The sequence below is a fragment of the Alternaria postmessia genome (genome assembly GCF_024291825.1).
Source record: "Alternaria postmessia strain BMP 2775 chromosome Unknown scaffold_129, whole genome shotgun sequence".
Lineage (NCBI taxonomy): Eukaryota > Fungi > Ascomycota > Dothideomycetes > Pleosporales > Pleosporaceae > Alternaria > Alternaria postmessia.
In genome coordinates this window covers 45,412-64,191 of record NW_026260202.1, presented here as the reverse complement: position 1 = coordinate 64,191, position 18,780 = coordinate 45,412, and the positions used below count along the sequence as shown (strand labels likewise).

The following is an 18,780-nucleotide window of genomic DNA, read 5'->3' as shown; positions in this document are numbered from 1 at the left end:
GCTAAAAGCGCTCAGCTTGCAATGCAATCAGCAGCAATACTTGCAGAGGAGAATAGGAAGCTACGTGCAGAAAATCAGCGCCAACAACAAAAGCATAGTCAGCAGCGTCAATACATCGCTTCTGGTGGAGTGCTCCAGGTGCAGCAGGCTCAGCAGTTGGCTGCAGAGGCAGAAAGAGTGGTGATAGAGGCTAGCCAGAGCCAGGCTGGTGAGCGACGTCAGCGCGCGCCGCCGACGTGCACGAAGTGTCACGTTCAAGGACATACTCGGACTTCATGCAGAGCTAGATAATTAACTATATCTCTTAATTATATCTGATATTATTGCGTTGTTGTAGAGCAATTGCGTAGAGCGTCGCGTCAGGTCAGGTGGGGTGGGCCACTTACTGGTGTGGGCCGCTTACTGGTGGTGCACGTTACCGTTTATGCTGACATCAGACGCGGATCAGACGCGGAATTGCACCGAGACCGAGCGATGAGTCCGAGCAATGCGAAGATACGCGTCGGGCTACCTTCTGCTACGCGTTATTCACGCCCTTCAGCCCTTTGGTTCCACTTCCAATATAACACTATCAGTAAACACAATTCATACTGTGTATGCAACGAATGTTCCTAAAGCTTTGGTCATTTGCTGTCAAAACCCAGTCGCTTTAAAGTCCTCTCGCTCGCTCTACGCCTGCTTCAGTTCGCTTCCACCGGTCATAGTGAGCTATAGCTAGCTTCTCGTTTAGATGCGTTCAGCTGTTCGTCAGGCTCGTCCTTGATGACCGGAGAAATTCACGCTGTCTAAGAATCTTGCCGCACCCGTCGCGTTTTGTTTGTTCAAGGACGTGCCATCGTCATCTCCGCTATTCGCTGATCCAACGTTACCTAATCCTCTGAGGCACACCTGCAGTCACTCTGCAAGCTCTAGAACATTCTTCCCTCGTCGTGCCATCGGGCTGTGTGCTGTCAATAATGTTTTGTGTCACACAAGAGGGCAGACGGCGATACGCTCGCCTGTGCCTCCCATGGCCCACCGTTGCAGCTCATGCACGAAAAGAGCTGCGCCCTGTTGAGAGAAACAACACATTTACTACAAATCCACCAACGGCATATCTACCAAAACTGTTTGAGAATCTCGACGCTTTACGACATCTTTTCTCATGCAAGTACCAACCTGATTTCCTTGCAACGAAGCGCAGTGAACCTGGGTGTTTGATTCTACACAAGGTGGATGTGATCGCCCCGCTCTGCACTCTTTCAGTCTAGGCTTCCCGCCCGGACCCTCTTCCACTCTGTACGCATTATCTCGAGTGCTGCCTTCAGCTCACCTTACCCGCACTGAACCACGGCCGAACACTTCTTTAACGATACCAGGCTCTCCGTCATCATGTCTAATTACAACGACTACGAGCGGTTCGTCCATCAAATGCAAACCTTCCGCGCATCTGATGAGGCCAGAGAGCATTTCGTTAGCGTACGTGTCGCTGAGTCGCGTGTTCGACCGTGCGACAAACGTTGACAAAGGAATAGGAAATTCTAGCAAAGTATCAAGCCTTGTCCGAAGAACACGGCAATTTGAAGAATGATTATTTGAGTGAAAGGGATATCAGGCGAAACTACCAGAGAACCGTTGAAGAGAAACAGGGTTTGGTGGGGGATTACGAACGTCAGCTTGTGCGTTACTCGCTGGAAACTCAGCCTTACGGGTTTGTGTGCTGATTGAGGCTGCAGGAAGCGAGTTCGTTTGTATTGGCACTTATTGATGGTGATGGAGCTATCGTAAGTATTTCCAGGCTTCTGAGTCGAATCTTCCATCTATCCTGGCAACAGTTTATCGATTTGGGCCCGTGCATGGTCGATAACGTTCACATGATATCGCGGCACAGTCAACCCATCCATGATTCTAGTTGTTGACTATTTATCTGCAGTTTCAAGATGCGTTACTTCAAGCCGCTGGTGGTGACGGTGGGTCGGAAGCTGCATCACGATTGTACCATGCAATGCGCGACCATGTTGCTTCGCTCTACAACAATTCCGGGAACTGGCCGATTATGGTCCAAGTCTATCTAAGTCTCGATAAGCTCTCACAAAAGTTGGCATCGGTTGGCCTTCTTCGAAGTCCACAGGAATTGCGAGCCTTTGCACAGCGCTTCAGCGTCAATCAACCCTTATTTAGTGTTATCGACGTCGGTCACGGAAAGGAGAGGGCCGACCACAAGATTAAGGGTACTAGATCTCTCCCAATTATAGTGACTAGCGTTGACATATTGTCTGCAGAAATGCTTCGCACCTTTAGCGACAATCCCACCTGCCGTCACATCATCTTTGGTGGCTGCCATGACGCAGGATATCTCCTAAATCTCGAACACTTCAAACACAATGCCGCCAAAGCCGGCCGGATCACACTTCTGGAGACCACACCAGCTTACCGTGGATTCACGGATTTAGTCAACTTCAAACGCACTCGTTTCGACGACGTCTTCAGGAATGAGCCCCTGCCCGATTATACGCCTCCTACCAATGGCTTCGGTCAGTTGGCCGTGCAGTCGCCGGTACAGCCTGTAGCACAGCCGCAGCCCCTCTCTCGTTCCGTCACGAACGATAACAATACGTCGCCCACGTTCATCCCGAGGGCCCCAGTGGTGTCTCCCTCGCCTAGCGTCACTCCGGTGTCAGCCGCCACACCTAGTGAATCTAACGGCGATTCTTCGTGGGGTAAGTAACATAGCACAATCGTATCAAATACGAGACGACGCACGGCTGACTCAAATCCCTTAGCCACTGTGGGCAAATCTGGTGCTCCTGAAAACGGCAACATTTCTGTCGTACCGACTACAACTGCTACTAAGAAAAATACTAAGAAGAAGTATGCTTATTACAACAAAGCTGGACAACGGCTTGACGAACCACTGCCACCAAAAGATCCTTCCGCTGTAGCTTCGCTTGAAGCACGCATGAAAAAAGTAGGCAAGAAGATGTGTAATCACTGGCACCTTGGCGGTCACTGCGAGAATGGGAAGTTCTGTCACTTCCAGCATGAGCCGAAGCTTACAACGGCTGAACTGAACGCTTTGCGCTACAAAACACGCAGTTTGGCTTGTAAGAACCGCTACTGTGAAAACATTGACTGCTGTAAGTACATAATGATCAAGGGGATTTCAGACCCTACCATCATTACGGCCATCTTGGTATGGATTCACAGTGCCGCTAATACTTCGACTTCAGATCTCGGCCATCAATGCGCCCTCGAGCGCGATCAAGGCTATTGCTCATTTCCTGACAATTGTAAGCATCATCGACGTGACAAGCATCTACGCTTTACTAATTCCCTAGGCCACCTTCGGGCTACGCATGGTATGGACAGGGTTAAGTATGTCAGATACGACAAAGATGGTAATGAGGATTATGCTCCTTAGTCAGAGTCATCTGGTTGTGGATAAGAGATGTAATGTTGGACCATTTTAAGGTTATGCTCACATGGAGAAGAAGGTTTTGTTGTTTAGGATACTAAATTGTTAATTATATGTCTCTACGACGCTACAATTCTTAAGCTTTGGGTCTTTCTTTAATTGTGTTTCGGCTAAAGTTCAATATACTTTGTTCGATGTCGAAGTTTGAGATGTATTCTTTTAGTGCACTGGAGTGTTGCAAGACTCTCGTGGGCGATCGACCGACCAACCGATTTCGGCCATGGCACGGGCGACTAGTTCACTAGACCCTCTATCTTCCCCACACTCCATACGAAGAGTGCCCGAAATACATGCGAATACCGGTGATGAGGCTAATATTGTTGCGGGACGAGAGGAAATACTGGGTATTGCTCTGCTGCGGCTACATTCGAGCCGCGGCAGCTAAAATCGGCAGTATGTTCAAGAGCACTTTTAACGTAATTTCTCCACAAACACGCGGGAGTAGGACCGACTTGGTAGTGAGTATTGTGTATCTTGCCTCTGACTGCGAGATTCTCTCTTCTTTGACTATATATCGACTCTGCATAAGTGTTTCCCAACATGCCGTTCTTGGACACGCAGCCAAAAATCCTCATCGCAGGCGCCGGTATCGGTGGATTGACCACTGCGCTAGCGCTCCATGCCGCCGGCTTCAGCGACATTCAGATTTTCGAGACAGCGTCGACGCTCACAACGCTCGGTGTTGGCATCAATGTCCAGCCGTCCGCAGTTTTGATTCTGCGGAATCTAGGTTTACTTGAAGCACTGGAGAAGACGGGCATCAAGACAAAAGAGCTGAACTTCTACAATCGCCATGGCGATTCCATTCTCAGCGAGCCTAGAGGCATGGATGCAGGATACGAGGTGCCTCAATTCTCGATCCATCGCGGAGAGTTCCAGATGTTGCTTCTGAGCGCTGTAAAGGAGCGTCTTGGCAATGATGTTCTTCGCCTAAACCACGCCTTGGCTGGATTCGATCAGAACGATGAGAGCATCACAGCACGATTTTCGCACAGGAGGGATGGTGCGCCAGTGGATGAGTCAAGTGTAACAGGTGATATCCTTATCGCTGCTGATGGAATCAACTCCACAGCCAGGAGACTTCTCTACCCGGGCGAAGGACCACCACGCTTCTCAGGACGCATGCTTTGGCGTGGATGCATTGAGCGCGAGCAGTACTTGACAGGCGCAAGCATGGTATGGGCAGGCCACGCCGACCAGAAATTTATCGCATACCCCATCAGCCAAAGATCAGCTGACAAAGGCAAAAGCCTCGTAAACTGGATCGCTGAGTTGCGCATACGCGACAAAGATGACGTGGACCTGACACCACCAAAGACAGACTGGACTAAGGCTGTCAAGAAAGACGTTTTCGCAGGTCCGTTTGAGACATGGAGATGCGGAGGTTTGGAGATGAAGGACTTGATCAACAGCACAGAGAAGGTCTTCGAGTTTCCCATGTCTGATCGCGACCCTGTAGAAGCCTGGTCGTTCGGTCGTCTTACACTCATGGGCGATGCAGCGCACGCTATGTACCCCATCGGTTCCAATGGCGCATCTCAAGCCATCATCGACGCGGAGACACTTGCCAAGCACCTCTCCAACAACACTTCAGATATTGCCGGTGCGCTGAAAGCATACGAGTTGGAGAGGTTGCCGCCTACCGCAAAGATCGTCATGGCAAATCGAGCGAACGGTCCTGATCACGTCTTGCAACTTGCGGAGGAAAGGGCGCCGGATGGCTTCAAGAATGTGTACGATGTCATTCCAAAGGAGGAGTTGGAGGAGATTGGAAGGGTGTACAAGAAGGTTGCTGGATTCGAGATGGAGAGTGTTAATGAAAAGGCGAGGGAGACGAAAGGAATGGAAAAGGAAAAGAACCTGAAGAGCCCAGCCGATTGGATATAGCAGTGTCTTAACAGCCGTTTGTGTGAATAGCAGTAGTGATGTATCATTTTCTGACCTCAGTAAACTGTCTACGTTGTGCTGATGTGACCAGAAATTGCTCTTGATGGAATTGTGTTAGTTGGAGCAGCAACGACGCTATCGCTAAGTTAGTGTGGAAAGCAGTCGCGGCTGAACAAACTCGTAGACACGCGACATGACGCGTTCCTACCAACCTCCTCCCTTTGCGGACTCCAACAACAGTGCTCATCATTACTTCATTATCATTGCTTGCTAAATCTAGAATGCTATTGAGAAACTTTCCTGTTGGAGGACCACGCCATCGCGGCACTACCAAGGCACCAAGAACTCTTGTTCCAGGCAGTGCATGCGACACCGCTCTCAGTGATGCCGTTGTCCAAGAGCCAACCCTACCATAATCATGCGCATCACCTTCTCGGCGCCGTCCTTGACCAATGCCTCTGTCTGGCCGATCGCTTGCTCCAGGGTTACCGGCTCTCGGAGGATACTTGTGAAGGCTTTGATGCCAGCACCGTAGCAGCCATCTGCGCCTTCTCCGATGGTGCCGGCTAGTGCAACGACTTGCGCACCGTTCTTCTTTGCGCGCCGAGCAATTTCAGTCGTCATCTGTCGTCGTCAGCAAAGTGCAAAGGGAGCGACAATAAAAGATTGACTGACCTTTCCGTTCGGTGACTGAAAATCCAGGGAGCCCTCTGCGGTAATGACAAAATCCCACTGGTTTTCGAAAACCTGATCGAATTCGAAGTACTCGTTGATGGCTTCAGCGCGGGCGCGCAATGTAGTGCCGAACAACATCAAACCGGTTCCAAGACCACCGCTGGCACCGCTGCCTGGGGTCTGAGAGATGTCCTCTCCAAGTGTCGACTGAGCAACTTGCGCCAGCCGCTCAAGGGATGCTGCAAGCATATCGACCTGCTCAGGCGTGGCCCCCTTCTGCGGGCCGTACACTCGCGCGACGCCTTTGGGGCCACATAGTACGTTCTTGACATTGCATACGGCCTCTATCTGGACCTTCTCAACTGGTATGGGGTTAAAACAGGTATGTAAGTTGGGCTAGGCGACTTACCAGCAGTCTCTCGTAACCGGGGGTGTACACCGTCCCAGCAGATGCTGGCTAAGTGTGCCAACGACCGACCACCACCAGCCTTGGGCAGCTCCTTGCCATCTGCATCAAGTAATCGGACACCAAGAGCCTGGAGCATCCCCGCCCCTCCATCTGAGGTCCCAGAATCTCCACAACCGATGACGATCTTTGTGGACCCTGCGTCAAGCGCCTCCCTAATCAACTCTCCGACCCCGTAAGTCGTGGTTATTGTTGGGTCGCGCTCGTCCTTTGGCACTAAACGAAGGCCTGCAGCTGCTGCCATGTCCAACACAGCCGTCTTCTTGTCTTTGCCAATAAAACCAAGGTGCGATTGGACCAATGATCCGGTAGGGCCCGTGACTGGCACGTCAACAATCGATCCGCCATGAGCCGCTACTAGAGCTCGAGCAAAGCCCTCTCCGCCATCGTGCAGAGGAAGCTTGCGCAGAATAACGGAATTGCCGTCCAGTACCTTCCGGATTCCTGCTTCGATCGCATCGGCCACGTGCTCTGGGCCTAGACTCTCCTTGAACCCTGATGGTGCGACCAGAATCCTGAGTGGGTGCCCGCCCAGGATTTCTGATGCTGGAGTCGACAGCACCGCCGATGCCGGGTTCACAAGGTCGTCTACTTGCTGTTGCGGTAAGTTGAGAGTTTTCAGCGAAAGTAATCGTGGGAGTTGAGGCGGAAGTGTTGGCGACGCTTTCGGTGCACCGTGTACACCGAGCTCCATGCTTGTTGGTACGCTGGCGAGCATGCTGGCTGTTCGAAGAAATAAAGGTGGGTAGTATGCTCACGGCTGTCGCTAATAGAGTAGGACGTCGGTCGATTGATAATGAATTCGAAAAGCGAAAGTGGAAATGTGGTAATGTAGAGCGAATGTCAACCCGGTTGTGTGTGATTGGATACCATCTTTCTCTGGACATACGACATACTTATATCTTCGACCCAGACTCTGCTCGTCTGGAGTTGCACACTTTCACGATGAACAGCACACGACATAGCCCGTAGAGCTATTTCCGGTGCACCACTTGGAAGTGCCACCTAAGGTATCGCTTCCAGCCTCAGGACCATGGCAACAACGTCATTCAAGATGCAAGTATCTACACCTTTACGAAACATCAAGTCCGCATTTCTAAGCTCCTGGTCTCGCAGCATAGCCGGATATTACGACTACAACGGCACAGCCCTGCTAGTATGCGTACTACCATGTGTATAGCTCTAGTTTGTGGTTGGCTTTTCTTGAGAACTCAATCAGTGATAGTTCCGCAGAGCCAAAGTTCTTGACTTTCCTTGAGGGTCTCGGTTCGGGCCAATCGCGGCGATTGCGCGTGTCTTCACCAAGCGGTTTAGCGAAAAACCAAGTTGTACCTTCTTGGCAGAAAATCCCGAGCACAGCCAGCTAGCTGACGTCTACAAAGAAGGCTGTTATCGATGATCAATCTCCACCACAAGAAAGCTTGCGATCTCGTGGCAGCACCCGCTACATTGCTATTGGTCACGATAGATCTAAGACGCAGTGGCTACCATGTGCTCACGCGACAGTTTTCTATTCTTGAACACAACGTCGGCATATGTCTCACCGCAGCCTTATTGACCTGTGACTCGGCATCTCAAGTCCATGTTTCTTGGAGCGTGGCATTTGCGCTACACGTTTGATACTGTACCTTGAGGTCATTAGGTCGTATAGTGCTTTTCGCATCCTGAACAGCCTCCGCTTGGTGAGCGCCTCTCTGGCACTGCCTCGATTTGTGGTAGTTGGCAAAGAGGTTTTGAAATTATATGCAGGCAATCTGCGCCTGTAACACGAAAAGGTATCATCAAGCTCCGTTCGCTATCATCACGTTTCATTCGTTCTGTTTCGACACTCGTTACTCACTATGAATTTTAAAGACAGATTACTTGGCAGACCGTCGGTAGACGAGAGGAGCGCACGCGAGTCCTTGGAACTCCCAAGGTTCTCGTTCGAGGGTGACAATCATCCGCTCGTTAGCACCGAACGTCTGTTCCGACAGTGGCAGCAAGAAGAAAACTCGGGCTACGAAGCTGGCCAAGAAATCATGGAAGAGGGTCTTCGGAAAGGCGACGAAATCATTGTAGGTGTTTCAGATCTCTTATGGCACTGCCACTAACATGACGTGTGGATTACCTGGGACGGCCCGAACGACCCTCGCAACCCGCTCAACTGGAGCAACAAACGCAAATGGGTAGCTACAATACTCGTATCGCTCTTTACATTCATCTCACCTTTCTCGTCGACTATGGTAACACCTGCGTTGCCGGATATAGGAGATGACTTTGATATACCGGAAGGATTCATGCGCCAACTGGTCATGACCATCTTCCTCCTTGGCTACGCTCAAGGACCTTTCGTCTTGGCACCCCTAAGCGAGATCTTCGGACGCGTTACCGTGTTGCAGTATGCCAATCTTGTGTATCTGCTTTTCAACACATGTTGTGGGTTTGCGCGGACCAAGGAGCAGATGCTTGCTTTTCGGTTCTTGAGTGGTCTCGGCGGAGCGGCGCCGCAAGCTGTATGTATAATCCCTGTTCGCTTTCAAAAATTCGTTAGGAGACAAAGAGAGCAAGACTGATATTATTGTAGTTGTGCAACGGTGTTCTCGCTGATACCTGGTCGAAAGAAGAACGCGGGAAAGGCCAAGCCATCTATGGTATCCTGACATGGCTGGCACCCTGCGTAGCTCCCATATGCGGTGCCTACATATCTGAGGGCGTAAGCTGGCGCTGGATCTTCTGGGCCACCTCTATCTTCACTATCTTTGTTCAGGTCACCGCGTTCTTCTTCCTCTCCGAGACCTTCGCCCCGGCCATCCTCGCTAAGAAAGCGAAAGCGGTTAGAAAGGCGATGAAAGGCATAAGGAACGATGTAGTCGTGCGGACAGAGTTTGAGACAGGTGATCGCATGAGCAAGATTTTGAGAAAGAGGCTCATCCTGCCCTTCATCATGATGTTCACACATCCTGCCACCCAGGCACCCTCGATCTATCGCGCATTCTTGTACGGCGTCATGTACCTGATGCTTTCAACCTTTCCGATGGTCTTTGAGGACGTTTATGATATGGACACTGGGCATGCATCGCTCAACTACCTGTCGCTTTGCTTGGGCTTCATGATTGGGTTGCAGATTTCGCATCCGCTCATGGATGGGGTACGTTTTTCTTCTCCAACTTCACTGATGCTGAAGATGCAACGCTAACACCGAAGTAGCTGTACGCACGTATGAAGACGTACTACAACCTTACCGAAGGCCTACCCGAGTTCCGCGTGCCGCCTATGCTTATAGCGGGCGTTGTTTGTCCTATCGGTCTCTTTGTCTACGGCTGGAGTGCCCAGAACGAAGTTCACTTCATTGTTCCCAACCTCGGCGCCGTCATCCTCGCCATCGGCCTGATCATCGGCTTCCAATGTTCGCAAGCCTATACCACTGACGCATACGAAGCACGTTATGCAGCATCGGCAGCGAGTGTTGGAGCCTTCATGAGGACAATGTGTGGCTTTAGCTTTCCGCTTTTTGCGCCACAGATGTATGAGACATTGGGTTTGGGGTGGGGAAACAGTCTATTAGCATTCTTGACGATGACATTGGGGATAGTGATGCCGATAGGGCTTTGGTTCTATGGGGCTACACTTAGGAAGATGAGTTGGAGAGGTTTGCAGTAGACGTTGTCAATAATCATGCATTGTAAACAAACTATGAGTACGCCAGAAGGTATTCGCGTAGCCTTGAACCCAAGAACTCCAACCCAACAAGTATACCAAAAAGCCCTCGCGCCGCACCTAATCATAAAAACGATTTCCCAAACTACCCCCAGGAGACACTCAGTTACTCCAGAGCTTCGAAGATGCTACGCACTGGATCTTGTCTGCTTGAGCATACTTGTCGGTCCGCTGCACATCGAGGAGCTCCTCAAGCTCAGCTGCATACGCCTCGTGCGATGCCTCACGCCTCTTGTAGCTTTCAGCTGACTCCTTGGAGTACACTTCGACCTCGGAGCGTATGTCGTCGATTGTCAAACTCTGCTCGGCGACAGTCTTGATGAGCGACTTGTTCTCCTTCTTAGCCCTCAGAGCTTCGAGAGCGGCTTCGTTGTACTTCTTCTGCCATTTTGTCTTCTCCTCGATCGCTTCCTTCTTGAGCATTTTGAGGACGCGGATCGTTGAAAGTGCCTGCTCTAAGGCGGCAGCGTTGGCGACCATCTCAGGGAACTCGGCGGTGGCCTTGAGGTTGCTCTGGCTGTCTTGTAGTTTGGTGACGTCCTTGTTGAGCTTGGTGGTGGAGGCATCGATCTTGGGGATTTTCTTCTCGACCTTGGTGATAGAGGTGGATGCGGCCTTGAGAGAAGTGTTAGATGACGCGAGGAGGGTGGCAGACCTGATCTTGAGGACCTCAAGGTCGGTGACAGTCGTAGTGGTAGACATTTCTGATGTATGTGTGTTTTAAGGCTGATGTGTGCGAGGCGTTGTGGTATTCAACAAGGACAAGCGAAACGTATGCTCAAAATGGTGTGCGTTGGTGAGTACCGAAGTTTTTTAGCGCGCGTGTGGTAATATGCGAGACGTTTGTGGTATTTGATGAGTACTGAAGTGGTTTGAAGTACTGAAAAGTCTTGTTGCTGCGCAGTGTGTGTGTTGGAAAGTTCTGGTAGAAGTTCTTCAAGACTTTGAATTGTGAGAGAAGAGTAATAAAGATACTTGAAGGAAAGGAGGATGAGGACAGTATTTATCGTAAAACTGGACTGCTGAAGCTAGCAGTTCCCACGGTACAATAGGAAGATTCTGCTGTTGTCGAGGTGAGAGTGAACGCTGGAGATGTGGAACTGGCTGGCCACTCAGGTGAGCCGTAAATGCGGAACCAGAGTCTTCACCTACAAACAATAAGCGATAGTGGCTTCATGAATAGCTATGGGTGGATGTACCGCAATAGATTATTCTCATTCTCTAGATGTATCCTTGGATCGAGGGACGGCGGTCCTGCCCGCTGACCAATGCGAAGGTTTGTGTAGTGAGGATTTCGCTGACTTTCTGGTCTGCGTGGAGCGATAATGTAGTGAGACGGCTTTCGACAGCACGAGGTCACGAGGCCACTACAAATGACATCGGATGCGAATCAGAGTTTTTGGCTTGGTTCGCATCTGCCTGATACTCGTTCCATGTTCCATGGAGTTTATTGTGGGGCAAACCTCTACCAGCGTTATGTCAACCAAGTATAGCAATCGAGTTACACCGAACTAAGCAAGATATGTGTCACATTAATATGAAAGCTGCAAAATTTCTCTGGCGCTGATTCAATTGCCCCCACTCGAGATAACCCTACCCGCTGCTACCTTTACTCTATCGTCTCATCCATATTCATCTCCTCCTCCACCACCTTTTCATCGTACTTCCGCAACCTCTCCACTTCTTCCTTCAGTCTTCCTACCTCAGCTTCCAAGTCCTCGGTGAACTTTACGCATTTCTCCATCGCGGTCGAGATGTGGCTATCATTTCCCATGAAAAGGCCAGCTCTGGCCTCGGCATAGCTCACCTCGCCTTCTTTGTATGCCTTGTTCCCTTGAAGGCCCTCGAACCTTCTGTGAAAGATGTTATACAGTCTGTGCCAGTGCCGGATGCGGCTATTGGCGGAACTGATTTCCGATTCTTTCTTTTGAATCTCCTGATTCTTCCTTAGGAGAAGGTTCTTCCAACCCTCTTTTCCATTTTCCAAGAGATCAGTGTTCTCCATCTGATAGAACTCAACTCTCTCTTGCAGCTTCTTGATTGTTGATGATTCTTGAGAATTCTTCAGATCATCAATCTCTTGTTGTCTTTCACGTCGCACCTCGTCGATTGCCTTTGCCTCCCTCTCCCTCGCCAATCTAACGTCATCCTTTCGCCCGTGTTTTTCTTTCTCAGTCTCGCGTTGCGCATGATCGACATCATTCTTGAGATCGTTTACATCGATGAGATACCTATCCTTCTCCGCCTGAAGCTCATTTTTCAATGCTCGGATAACCTGACTTTGGGTGTTGTTCTCTGCCTTCAGTACCAAGAGCCGCTGCTCGAGATCGTGAATGGTTTGACTACCGGTGGCTGCGTCAGTTCGAAGCTTCTGGATCTGCCGGTCACGACTGTTGATCTCGTGCATTCCTTGTTGGCGGAGTTGATCACATTGCCCCTGGAGATCGATGTTGCTCTTCTCCAGCTTGCCCATATCCTGGTTTCTCTGCGCAGTTTCGTTATTGTTTCTCGCTACCTTGAGCTCTTGTAGCTCACCCCAAACAGCCTCGCCCTTGGACATGGCTTCCTCAAGTTGCTTCTTGACACCCGTGGTCTCTTCGACGGCGGCATCGCGCTGCTGGGTGAGTGTCGCGACCTGGCTAAACAAAACTTGCTCTTGGGCACACTTGGCTTGCAACTGTTCTCTTGACTTCGAAACCTGAGTTGAGAGCTCATCTTCCCTTACTTCCTTGGCCTGTATGTCCTTGCTCAATGAAGCGATTTGGGTGCGCAAGTTCGTCTCGATGAAGGCCATAGCTTCGTTGGCTTCCTGCAGATCCACTATCTGTTTCTCGAGCTGCGTCTTTGAAATTTCATGGGCTTTTGAACTGCTCTCTGGAATAGTGGATCCATACTGGAGCTCGTTCGTAGTAGGACCAGTAATAGTTGACGGTTGAGAACCGTGAATCTGTGCTACCTCGAGGGCTCTCTCAAGTTCAACAATTCGTCGACGCAGTAGGTTCTTTTCATTCTCGCAATGCTCCTTTTCGTTTGTGATTTGACTCTCCAATTTCTCCAGTTCCTCCACTTTCTCCTTGTACTGCTTTGCAAGTATCATGAAGTTCTGCTGCAAATCCCTGCACTCTTGATCTTTCTCGTCCAGGCTTCGTCGAAGGTAATCCTCGTTTTCTGTGAAAGTGTTCTGCTTGGAGTTCATACCATTGAAACGCTGTCTAGGTGCTTCGATAACTGGGCGGGCAGGCGACTGTGGCTGATGGGTTTTGTGAGATGAAGTTAGCGAACGCTTCGCTTTGTGCAACTGAGCATTTAGGTCAGCGATCTTATTTTTCTGGATGTTGATCTCTTCGACCCTCTCCTTCAAGCGGAACTCTAAAGCGGTGACTTTGCTGGCATGTTTGTCTTTCAAAACAGAGATTTCTTCACTCCGTCCTATGAGCAGACTAGTTCGCTCTTCGTTCCGGCGACGTTGATCTGCAACACCCTTATCCCTTGTCTCTTCTTCGACTCGTGTAATCTCTTCTTTGGCTTCGGCCAGAGCCTGTCTTAGGATCTCAACTTCCCCACGCATAGGTCGTAGCTCATTGAGCTCGGCATCTTTCTCCTGATGGAGTACGTGATTTGCCTTGATATCCTCGCCAAAGTCGCCTCCACGAATCTCTTTACGCAAATTGTCGATCTCCCGTTGCTTATCGAAGAGCAACGAATCAAAGCTCCGACTGACGCCTGGCACATAGTCACTACTCAACCGGGTTGTGATAGTTTCTTTGAGTCCGTTGATCTCCGCGATCTGATCACTGTTTTCCGTTTCTAGGCGACCCAGCCGCTGTTTCTCGTCGGCCAACACATTCATTCTGGCTTGCACTAGGTTGACAAGCATGTCTCTATCGAGCTCTCGGATGTCGGCTTCGTCACTCGGTATAGGGACGCCAAGTTTTTGGAGCATGATATCTCTTGCCTGGACCATCACAGCAGCCTCCTCCGCTTTCTCACATCTTTTGATAAGATTGGCCTGATCGGTCTGGTACCTGTCTTTCAGGTCCTGGCGGCTTCTTCTCACACTTTCAAGAGTCTCTTGTGACGCCTGCACATCTCCTAAAAGCTTGATCACCCTTGGATCCCAAACCCACATAATCATATTTGCGATCAACGAGATGAGAAGTAGAAGGTGCTGGATAAATGCGAAGAATCCCCATGGAACCCACGAGGAAATTTTGGGCCTTGTCGTCGGCAGGGTTACGACGTTTCGAGGGGGCGCTCGACTCTGTGTCGTAACTTCGGGGGTATAAACCATGGTTGTGCAAGGCGTCGCTCGATCGACCGAGAGATGTGTCCATTTCGTGATATAGTATCGGTCGTAGTACGTTGAGACTGACGTTATCTGTGCTGTGACCGTATCGTAGATCGTCTTCGGAACTGTGGCTGTAGTGGTTGCTGTGCGTGTTGCAGTTCGCGTCTGCACGATAGTCTGGTAGACTTTGTCGGTCAATGTCGTAGGCTTTGGAAATATGGTGGCAGTTCGAGTGACTGTAGTAGCAATTGCAGCGCCCGAAGAAAGTTGATAATGTTCTGGAGCTGAATTAGGATATAGGACAGGCAGCCAGTACGGGCTGATAACAGGAAGCGCAGCGAAAAGAGTGGCGCCCAACGCAATGAACAGCTCGTTTTGCAACAACAACTGGCCGACATCCGCCATTGTGCAATATTCCGTGTCGCCGGACCAAATACGTCAATGTTGAGGGTAAATTCGCATGCGCTGAAGCGTGGAGTCACTATGATGAGGTTGAAGGTAATACCGTTGGTCGTTGCGTGGTTGTTAGGACAGTGTCATGAAAGCTGGACGGGTGTATAGCGTTTGCAGACGCCGTCGGACAAAGGTGGTGTTCTTCGCTCGTCCCACAAAGCCCATTCACCAACACAAGTGAATGCAGAAATATCGAAATTACAACGGTACGCATAGACACGGAAACAACGCACAACAGGACGATTAATAAATAATGTCTGAAAGAGAAAAGGCCTACTGAACGTAATGACTGTGAAACTGACTCAACAATGTCTTTGATCTTCACTGGTAACATCATGGCTCAGAGAGACAGAGACGTAGCTTACCACCGCTGTAATTGAAACCTGTATTGGATCTGTCGTCAGACTACGACGCAAGATTAGTAGAACCAGGCCAGAGTTACACATGGCTTCTCCGAGTTGGCAAGAACTTGTATAAAACCATTGACATCTTCCTCTTCTCGCAAAAAACATTTTCCTCTATCACTGCAGATAAGGCGTAGAACGAATGATGCAGTACTGCGCTGGGGGCATAATATTGGAACATAGCCTGCGGAGGCATTCTCCTCAAAAAGTCCGCCGTGTACCTAGGTAGTAAACAGCGCGCATCAAGACTTGAGGATACGGAGAGCACAAGTATCGCGCCCTCTTCTAATGCTTCGCTTTAGTGCGTTGGAGTGGGGGTGAAAGTGGAAACGAGGAAGCTGCGATCGAACGCGTCAAGCAGCCGTCGGCGAGAAGTCCATCTCTCGGCGTCCCGCTTGGCCCTCATGGGTTAGCACGCATCTGCCACGCGACCTCAAGACTACCCTTGAGTATGCAACATCATCACCAAGGTCTTTTGTAACAACAACAGCACGCGACATGTTTTGCCCGGCCGCACGACCAGCAATGGGCTTACCGCTGGTTTACGAGCCGTGGCAACATTTACGTAATTTGCGGCTCCACATGGAGTCTGATCATCAAACTTCCACCCAACCTCGACACCGCCTTAATAGCACTCCTTCGTGCCTCAACTTCCTGGCAGTGTAGCTCAATCGTTTCTCAAGATGCTTCTTCCACTGCAGGGGTCCCGATCACCATACCTGACGCCATTTGTGTTGTCATCAGGCTTTACTATCCAGTTCCCAGCCCAGGTCGCATATTGGTTTCCTAATCTGGGCATCTTAACCCGCCCACAAAAGATGCTCCACCACGGCACATGTGTCCGCTCCGAACAAAATTGTCAAGTCTCAGATATCACACCGGATGCACGGATCTCGGGGACCCTTAATCTGGGGTAGACGAGACCTTGTCGCCGTTTTACTCCACTTCCGTCTGGTGTATCCGCGCACACGCGACAGAATGGAATGAAGGAGACGTTGGTATCTTTGCGGCTGACAGCTTATCTTAAAGGTGACTTGTCCCCATCTCTGAAAGACCGCCTGCCTAAAGGAACGTCGGATCCGCTGTAGTGTATCCGCATACCCGAGCATTGGGATCTGCTAAGACATAGGCACAAGACCACGGCTAATTCCGCCGCCTGTATTACTACCTGTCATTGTACTCTTTCTCTTTGCTTTCCATGTTACTAGAAAACGCATATTTCAACATGACGCCAACAGCATCAGCCACCGCCGCTGTGCCCACCCTGACACAAAGTGGAGCACGAGTTGCTTTACAAGCCGCGGAGCAGCATGCACTTGAGAACGGTGTACCCATGTAAGTTCCCCCCCAAATTTACGGATGTGGCTCCATCGAACCGATCGTGCTAACAACAAAATAGGAGCATTGCTGTAGTCGACGCACACACGCATCTCTTAGCCTTCACACGCATGGACTCGGCGAAGATAACGTCCATCAACACCGCCATGGACATGGCCTTCACTGCCGCCGGCAATCGCATACCCACCTCCGCATACCAAGAGACACCCTGGCCAGGCAGCGCAACCTCTGGCATCGGCAACATGATCATGGGACGCTTCACCACGCTCGGGGGTGGTGTACCTATTCTGTCAGCAGCGGGCGACATACTAGGCGCCATAGGTTGCTCAACAGGCACCAGCATGCAGGACGAGGCCGCGGCGAAGGCTGGCAGGGACGCTCTCTTGGACGTTATCAAGAAAGAGAAAGAGGCTGAGGAGACGAGACTACACGAAGAGAGGCAAGCAGTGCTTACACTATGGAAAGAGAAAGAAGAGGAAGTGGGAAACTTGAGAGAAGAGCTCGAAGGAATGGATAGAAGTAGCAAGAGAATGAGGCTCGATGGTGGAAGGAGTGGAAGTGTTAGTGTTGCCGGCAGTCTAATAGGACGGAGGGCGAGTACGCAAGCAGGACTAGCACCGGATACACCGCCGGAAGAAGGCGAACTACTTCCGAGCTTTGTTGGGGAGGTATCTGTGGGGCGTTATTGAGCGATTGATCTTTCTCTTCTGCATTAGCGTTCTGGTTATCAACCTCGTGAACCAAGCATGGCGTTCATTGGTAGGGCTTTCGGCGAACAAAAGGCGTTGTTATGATGGAGGCTATCTGTGTTTGTAACGATGAACGAATATTATTCAGTCTGCTCAATGGTGATTACATCTAAAAGGCATATGAACCCTTGGGGATATATGAAGTGGAATGTGTGCGCTTTGTGACGCAAGTTCTGCGCCTGTCGCCCTTGGGAGGGGGTCAACTAGGGTGGATCCATCGCTTCTAAGAACCCAGTGAGTGAGGAAACCAACACGCGATGAGCATTGTCAGTGCTGAGGTAAGGAGAATATCACACAAAGTTGACTACTTGCTCTCATTCTTGGGAAACTTGTAAGAGACTGTTGGGTAGGGGTAGGGGCTTCTAACGTTTGTCGTGTAGATGCAGGGCTTACCTAGGTAGCCTTGATAATTACTCATATTCATATGTTTCTTCATCTTTCACGCCCAGCACATTCAATACTAGCACATGTATTCGGTATCAATAAGGATATTCAATACCAATACCTTCTTGTATCACTGTCAATTGAAAGACTGAAAAACAAGCATAGCATTTAATGTCGCAGTATCAACAGATACCTAAGTAGTATCATGCACCATCGGACAGGGAAACTTGCCATCCACAAAGACAACAAGCCTACAGTGAGCCATATCCATCGTTTCCAAGCACTTTCGAGGATTTGTAAAGAGCGGACAGTGAGGCAGTGACAGAATGTTACAGAGTATCCGACAAAGGCCGTTGCCCGAAACCACGACGATGACTCAGCAGCATGCGTCACACTTGATCTCCAGTCACAACATGCCAAAGCATGCGATAGAGAAGACTCTTCTAAAAAGTCTATGGTAGGAGGACCATCGTCACCTCCTATGAGCAATGGCTAGCACGCGAGATACCTACGCGCTGTTTGTAGAAAGGACTACATGCGTCGGGAAGAACTCGAACAAAGGCGCAATGTGATGCACACGTAATATTGAGTCGCATGTCACGGGTATCTTACACACGACCTATTGTATACATGCTTCGAGTTCGGTCATGGCACTAAGCTGGAGAGCCTGCAAGTTCCGCGCCACGGAGCATGCACAGCAGCGACCAGCTGGCGGAAACAGTCGAAAGTGGTATGTAGTCTTTGATGTCATCGACCGCGCTACAGTCAACCTTGGAGACTGACTGCATGCAACCCGTGTTGTCGCGTAAAATGCTGTTCAGGTAGATGCCCTTGCTCTGATGATCCCCAGCTGCAAGATCCCCCAAGGAACTCGTTGAATGCGGCGGCCGATGTCTGCCGAATTACGAGATCTCTACACGAAATAAAGAAAACGGCAGAGATAGTCGTTACAACCCGTCTTCCATTTCCCAAGCCGCCCTCGT

The 18,780-nt window shown here is 50.2% G+C and overlaps 7 protein-coding genes across 7 annotated transcripts; 4 read left to right on the top strand and 3 right to left on the bottom strand.

Annotated features, from left to right (window-relative positions):
* Nucleotides 1–1,371: 1,371 nt before the first annotated feature.
* Nucleotides 1,372–3,400, top strand: J4E82_010497 (uncharacterized protein; the record flags this gene model as incomplete). The annotated part of the gene is made up of 8 exons (XM_051736709.1): nt 1,372–1,458; nt 1,515–1,658; nt 1,716–1,763; nt 1,913–2,210; nt 2,262–2,699; nt 2,763–3,116; nt 3,210–3,269; nt 3,318–3,400. 8 exons carry the CDS (start codon nt 1,372–1,374, stop codon nt 3,398–3,400), a joined length of 1,512 nt encoding a protein of 503 aa, XP_051583547.1.
* Nucleotides 3,401–3,994: 594 nt separating this feature from the next.
* Nucleotides 3,995–5,341, top strand: J4E82_010496 (uncharacterized protein; the record flags this gene model as incomplete). Its single annotated transcript, XM_051736708.1, has 1 exon — nt 3,995–5,341. One exon carries the CDS (start codon nt 3,995–3,997, stop codon nt 5,339–5,341), a length of 1,347 nt encoding a protein of 448 aa, XP_051583546.1.
* A 378-nt stretch (nt 5,342–5,719) lies between these two features.
* J4E82_010495 (uncharacterized protein) lies at nt 5,720–7,200 on the bottom strand (the record flags this gene model as incomplete). The annotated part of the gene is made up of 3 exons (XM_051736707.1): nt 5,720–5,965; nt 6,017–6,378; nt 6,426–7,200. 3 exons carry the CDS (start codon nt 7,198–7,200, stop codon nt 5,720–5,722), a joined length of 1,383 nt encoding a protein of 460 aa, XP_051583545.1.
* Nucleotides 7,201–8,323: 1,123 nt separating this feature from the next.
* On the top strand, nt 8,324–10,124 carry J4E82_010494 (uncharacterized protein; the record flags this gene model as incomplete). The annotated part of the gene is made up of 4 exons (XM_051736706.1): nt 8,324–8,543; nt 8,655–8,977; nt 9,049–9,612; nt 9,672–10,124. 4 exons carry the CDS (start codon nt 8,324–8,326, stop codon nt 10,122–10,124), a joined length of 1,560 nt encoding a protein of 519 aa, XP_051583544.1.
* Nucleotides 10,125–10,283: 159 nt separating this feature from the next.
* Nucleotides 10,284–10,883, bottom strand: J4E82_010493 (uncharacterized protein; the record flags this gene model as incomplete). Its single annotated transcript, XM_051736705.1, has 1 exon — nt 10,284–10,883. One exon carries the CDS (start codon nt 10,881–10,883, stop codon nt 10,284–10,286), a length of 600 nt encoding a protein of 199 aa, XP_051583543.1.
* Nucleotides 10,884–11,790: 907 nt separating this feature from the next.
* J4E82_010492 (uncharacterized protein) lies at nt 11,791–14,316 on the bottom strand (the record flags this gene model as incomplete). Its single annotated transcript, XM_051736704.1, has 1 exon — nt 11,791–14,316. The coding sequence occupies one exon, from the start codon at nt 14,314–14,316 to the stop codon at nt 11,791–11,793; it is 2,526 nt and encodes an 841-aa protein (XP_051583542.1).
* A 2,235-nt stretch (nt 14,317–16,551) lies between these two features.
* Nucleotides 16,552–17,353, top strand: J4E82_010491 (uncharacterized protein; the record flags this gene model as incomplete). Its single annotated transcript, XM_051736703.1, has 2 exons — nt 16,552–16,661; nt 16,726–17,353. The coding sequence occupies 2 exons, from the start codon at nt 16,552–16,554 to the stop codon at nt 17,351–17,353; spliced, it is 738 nt and encodes a 245-aa protein (XP_051583541.1).
* Nucleotides 17,354–18,780: the final 1,427 nt, after the last annotated feature.